The sequence below is a fragment of the Tupaia chinensis genome, unplaced genomic scaffold (assembly GCF_000334495.1).
Source record: "Tupaia chinensis unplaced genomic scaffold, TupChi_1.0 Scaffold000422_1, whole genome shotgun sequence".
Classification (NCBI taxonomy): domain Eukaryota; kingdom Metazoa; phylum Chordata; class Mammalia; order Scandentia; family Tupaiidae; genus Tupaia; species Tupaia belangeri.
The window spans coordinates 2082769-2088887 of NW_006159927.1; the positions used below are offsets into that span (position 1 = coordinate 2082769).

Here is a 6119-nt window from a genome sequence, read left to right on the forward strand (position 1 = left end):
CCTAGGGACTCCTGGGACACATTCAGGAGCTCACACTGTTCAGACGTCGACTTAGCAACTGCATTTTTTCCCAGCTCGCCACGGGATGGATCATGAAGACTGACAACCTCAAAAACAAAAGCAAGCAAAAAAAGGGAGGAGGGGAAAGGCTGTTTATTTGATAAGTCATATGCTACAACAGGGTCATTTTAAGATTTAAAGCTTGAGTGTAAAATAAATATATTCCTCATTGGCTTTATGCAGAGTTATAGGGAATAGTATTCAGTGTGGGTAGGGTGATAGAAACAAAAAAACCATTTCAGAGGATGGGTGGGAAAGGAAAACAAAGGTATCTTATAGGAAGTCCAGATTCCAAAGGGGAAAGTGATCTGTGCATGTTTTTTTTTTTTTAATATTTTTGCATATATTTACCATTTTATTGTGTGTATATATAGAAGACCATATAGGAAATTGATATTTGTAATAGTGGATTTGTTAATACTTTTTACATAACATTACTGTTTAAATTGTAAACAGATTTTTTCTCAGGATTAGTTTGAAAAATAATCTGAATTGTCATCTTAACATCCATATGTAAGGAAGTGATTAGTTCTGTTACTCAAATTTGTTTTCCTCAGCATTGAAATGACTTAATGGAAACTTGTGACCTGCTGCAAAAATTTTTCCTCTCTAAAGAAAAGGTTTATGGTGGCAAATGACGTTTATTTTATTTTGTAAAAAAAAGAAAATATATATGTACTATGTACTTTTGTGTAAACACTGAAAAATCTCTAGTCATCTCTGAGAATTAACTTGCAACTGTTTTCTATAGTGCTGTCGTCTTGGGCAAGTACATGATTTTGTGTTCGTTTCCTTTACAGTCTTTTTTTTTTTCCCTTGTCTTTTCTTTTCTTTTCTTCTTCCTAATAGGAAACAAACAAAAAAGGCCCCCGTGCTCTGGTCTCATTCCTGTTGCAGTGAACCTTGAGTCCCACAGACTGCATGCTGGCTCCTCTAACCCCGTGTGCTGCGTGTGCTTGTGTTTCTCATCACGTAACCTTTTTTAAATCCATGCTTAACTACTGTGGGAGAGAAGAACTGTAAACAGCTTTAATTAAATCATACTTATAAAAAACTATTTTCTTATACTCCACTTTATGCTTTTGGTATTGTTGATCTTTAAAAATTAAATGGTCTTTGATAATGGATCTATTTTGTATTGCTTTATTAAGACCAAATACTTCTTGTCATCCCATTCTCTATCCTCTCCTTTCATGGAATTGTTATCTTTAATTAAACCTTTTTTAAACATTGGCTTGGTTCAATCATACTGTAAATTTTGGTTGTGGTCAGTTTCGAGTGCAAATGAGATGTATAATTCTGTTATTCATCACCTGTCGAGTTTGAAACTCAGTTGGGAATATTTAATATAATGGAATGTAAGTGACATTTCCGAAAGCGCTTTCTTTCCAGGTGAAAGCTCTTCTGTTTAGCATCAGTATGTGTGGCCCTGTCAAATACAGCCATTTCTGAGATGAGATTCTTTTATATATATATATATATGTATATATATATATATATGAAGTACTATTGGCTTTTAGGAATTTCTTTTATATACATTTATGAAATATCGAAGACCAATCAGACCATTAATGGACACTTAGTACAACCTTTTATAAAGAAAATAATGCTAAAGTAAGACCAAAAGTGACGTCATCACGGAAATTAACAATCACAATATGTTCGTATTTTAATTCACAACGAAAAAAATATGTTCCACAGCCGGAAAAACCCATAGTACCTGTGTAAACCGTGGAAGATTTTAAATGTGATGTTATTTTGACAATGTTTTAAATTTTAGAGTCACATTTTATTCTGATCAGAATTTTTATCAAGATGTTGAGCTTTTGTTTTTGGAAACTAGTTTGTCATAAACTATTGTGCATAATCACAGTATTTATTTTCTAGGACTCTTGTGAATGTGTAGACTTATGTTTACTGCTAAGGGAACAATTATTTATAAAATAATATTAAATCCAGTATTAGCTGCCTATTTCAGACACTTAATACTTGCAGAGATCCATGTTACATTGACCACACTGAATTTTTTTTTTTAAAGAATCACCCTCATTGTTGAAAGTAAATGTACTCTTAGGGTGCAAATATTAGTGTACCAATAAGCATGTGATTATATTAAGGTGGTGGTAGCGGGAAGATAATCTTGATTCCATTGGGAATCTTAGGTTTTCGTAAATTTATTGGGAAAATAGTTTTTCCTGTACTGCTGAAGTTTCTTTTTGGTAAACAGTATCTTTCTAAAAGAAAAAAGCATGAAGGAGAAATTGAGGTGTGTATACATTTCCTCAAATTACCAGCATTGTATTCGTGAATACTGTGTATCTTGCAATGAACAGTATGGAAGCTGTTCATTTTTCAATCTGAAGTAAAATACTTTCAAGAACTTTTAGTTTGCCTGCTCATTTGTTTTGAACATCTCATTTCCGTATTTGACTCCCGTCTTCTTACTTCTGTGAGTTGTAGTACTTTCTATAAAGCATTTGTGAGTATATCAGAAATATGTCGTTTAAATATTCCTGTCCATCCACATCCATGAATCATCACCTTCCTCTGCTGGTACTTGTCAAGTGGGGTTTTGACAAATTCTGCCTCCCACTGGTGACATTTCCTGGCGGTCACGTTTGTGGACCTGGTCATAAGAATCATGTAAATACTGTTTTGTTTTTTTTTTCTTTTTTTCTTTTTTGAGATGCCAATGGGTCAAAGATGTGTCAGCACAAAACCCGAGTGGTTATGTTTTGATGATCAAGGTAAATGATTTTTTTCCTCTCGGTTTGAAGGTGTCCATGAAGGTGCCTGGTGTTCAGTGTCTTTGTTGTGTTTAGAGCTGTTGCACTTGGTTTTCAAATCTAGCTTTGATCTGTAGGATCTATAGGTTTTATGTGTAGTTGCCCTCCACTCTTCAGCAGTTGATCCTGTTCCATTTTTGTCTTATTTTAAATGTATTTTACTTTTACTTGTATTTCGAGCCTCTCATGAATAATTAGGGTGTTGGATTGGGTTCCACGTATTCCTGGATAGTCTTCACAGGGCAAAACATGGGGCCTAGTCTTTTTCCTCTGATGTCTTGTATATTTTTGTGCTTCTTTCTCATACCCCCACCTCCCCACTTCGTCATGGTTAAGTGTGACTTGTGTTTACCTCGACCTATGGGCTAGTGCTTGGGGTTTCCAGAACTTGAGAAGGGCCAGTGAAGAGTATGACCACTGTGGAGTGCAGGACCCCATTACTGTGACACGTGTTCATTGCAAAGACCTCCCCAGTAGTCAGGAGATGGGTGGTACCAGGTTGATTTGTAGAAATCTCTAGGAGTTGGGGCCAGCAGGTGATGTGGTGGTTAAGGTGCTGGACACCCACATGGTCAGCTATGGTTTGAGTCCCAGACCTGGTGGCTTACTTTCTCAGCTTTCTCTCTCTCTGTGAGTGCATGTGCCCTGTAGCAAGTTTAAAAGGATAGTTCTAAGTAAAATTAAATAATTATAAAATCTCTAGGAATCAGTTACCAGCTATTGCTTATAAGTTTTGCTGATATTTTTGACGTTCACAACTACCGCTCCATTTTATGTTAATAACTGATCTACAGTGTGAAACTGAGCAGTTCTTTCGCTTCTAACATGCTATTGATTTTTCTTAGCATTTCAGTCATTAAGAATGTTTCTAGAGAATTGGTCACTTCACAACGAATGAACTTTTCAAAAATCAAATGGTAAACTACAAAAGAGACATTCCCAATTTCAGCATGACAAATATGAAAATGTTCAAATTAATGATGAGAATTTATTCTTACCCACCTACCCTTGCTCTCCTAGCTCATTACACTGTTTCTATGGGGGGAAGCCACATTCTCAAAGAATTTGATGAGCAAAGTTTTCTATAACGGCTCCATTAAACTTAATGAGTAAGGAGGTATATTTGATAGTTTCTCTCTATACTAATTTTCCTCAGTAACATAGTTCATGTAGTGAAATACTAGAGAATGAGGTGGCATTCAAGTGGGGACAAAGATTTATGAGAATGAGGTGGCATTAAAGTGAGGACGAAGGATTTTCTTGAAAGTGTTGGCCACCATCTTACCTTGGCTTCTAAGCCTCAAGACTACCTGTCATTTTCTCAAAACATTGATGGGTGGAAAAAGGTTAACAAATGTAATAATGCTCCTTGATATTAAACATAGCTAAGAAGGAAGCTAGGTAATACGGTGGAAGTCATTTGCATGACTTAAAAATCTTGATAAAACTGGAAGCCATTTTCTTAGCCATCATCTCTTTGAGTTATCTTGGCTTCACACTGTAAGCCACTTAACTTGTGGTCAAAGATGATGAGGTAACTATATTGGATCATTGGAAAAGTCATGACATGTTTTTGCATAGAAAAATAATAAGTCATGAGTTTTCCGATGACCCAATACATATGAGTTGGATGCTGACAAAATTATTAACTGGAAAAATTGCTTATAAAGTCTACTGATCTGTTTGTTATCTAGAATTAAATATTTATTTAAGGACAGTTTTTGGTTAATTTACCACTAATGTTTGTTTTACTCTACCTTGGGGTTTTTTTGTTTGTTTTGGAAAATATATTTGGCCTTTACGTTTTCTACTGAGGTGTGCGCCTTCCTGAGTTTAACTTATCCATAGTCCACTAGCCTGAAAGAAGTCGAACTGGAGGTGGAGACAGTGCATCTCCTTTGGTAATTAATATAAGCCCGGGGTTTCTCCTGGATTTTTGAGAGACATTGTAGCTTTATCAGGGAAGTGTGGGAGTCAGGTATTCTCTTAAGACGCCTATATTTCAGTGACAGTTTTTGTTGGTATTTGCACATCATCTTTGATTTTACATTTTAACTTAATTCCTTGTCTGTCTTCGCTGCATGCTTCTACATGGCCTGAACAGGGAAGGTCTCTGCCAAGGACCCAGCCTGGAATAAACAGAATTTTTTAGGCGTATTGTTTTAAAGATTACATAACAAAAATACATACAGTACCAGGGAGAGGTTTTGAAGTAAAACAAGCTGGCGATTACCCAAATGGCAGGGTGGGTCCAGGAGGAGCATTGTCTGAAGCTGGTCACTTGGTGTGACACTGTCCTTGTCTCTTACGGGCTGGTCAGCCTTGGGAGTGAAGTCCTGGGTTACCAGTGACAGTCTGAGTTTAAATTTAGCTCCACCTGCCTGTGTAATTCATGGCTGTTCTCTTATTATTACCTTTTATATTTAGTTGCAGTTTTTCAGACTGTGTCGCTTTTTCCTACACTTCATTTTCCAACATTAGGATCTCCTCACTCAGATTTTTACATATCAAAGTATTCAGGAATCACCTTCTAAAAAGTCTTTTGAGGGGGGCCAGCAGTTAGCGTAATGGCTATGTCGCTGGACTCCCATGTAGTCGACCACGGTTCGAGTCTCAGACCCAGTGGCTTAAACTCACGCCAGGTGCCTGTACGTGCCCAGAACCTGAGAGGAGAATGGAGGAGAAGGGATTGCAGTGTGGCCATCCCCCCTGGGGGGTGATTTCTCATTTTCTGTCTCCCCGTCTCTCTCTGCCCTTCTGAGGAGCGCACATGCCCTCTAGCAAGAACCTCTCAAAAAATAAGTCTTTTGAAAGTCCCATAATCATGAAGTAAACTGAAGACTGACTGCTAATGTCAGAGTCTTCATAATTTACTAAAAAGCATAGTATTAAAAGTGACAAGTGAAATGTTAAAAGCGGCTAGTGTCATTTCTGGATCTAAAATTGGGATAAACATTTGTTTAATGGAATGTACATAAAGTGTGTTTAGAAAGTTTGGTGACGCCAATGTTTAATAACCTTTTTATTTATTTCCTTTCTGATTAGCATTGCCTTCTGTGTTAAGAAATACGGACTCCTGTGAGGTGCTGGAGGTTTGAGTCATCTTGAAAAAATTCCAGTCTTGTCTAGTTACCGCTGCAGAGGCACTAAGGAATTTACCAGAAAAAGAGATTTGATACAAATGATTTATGAAATCTCAACATTTCCTGAGGTCATATCACTGGGCGCCAGTTATGAAAACTGTGAATGAATTGCACACCTGGAAGCTTTTTT

General features: G+C 36.8%; 1 protein-coding gene across 1 annotated transcript in view; it reads left to right on the forward strand.

Annotated features, from left to right (window-relative positions):
• TENT4B (terminal nucleotidyltransferase 4B) overlaps positions 1-6113 on the forward strand; it is a gene marked incomplete at its 5' end in the record, with an annotated part of 102030 nt that extends 95917 nt beyond the window's left edge. The window contains 1 exon segment of the mRNA XM_006154786.2: positions 5892-6113. Within this exon segment, the coding sequence (XP_006154848.2) occupies positions 5892-5944 (53 nt within the window).
• Between the last annotated feature and the right edge of the window lie 6 nt (positions 6114-6119).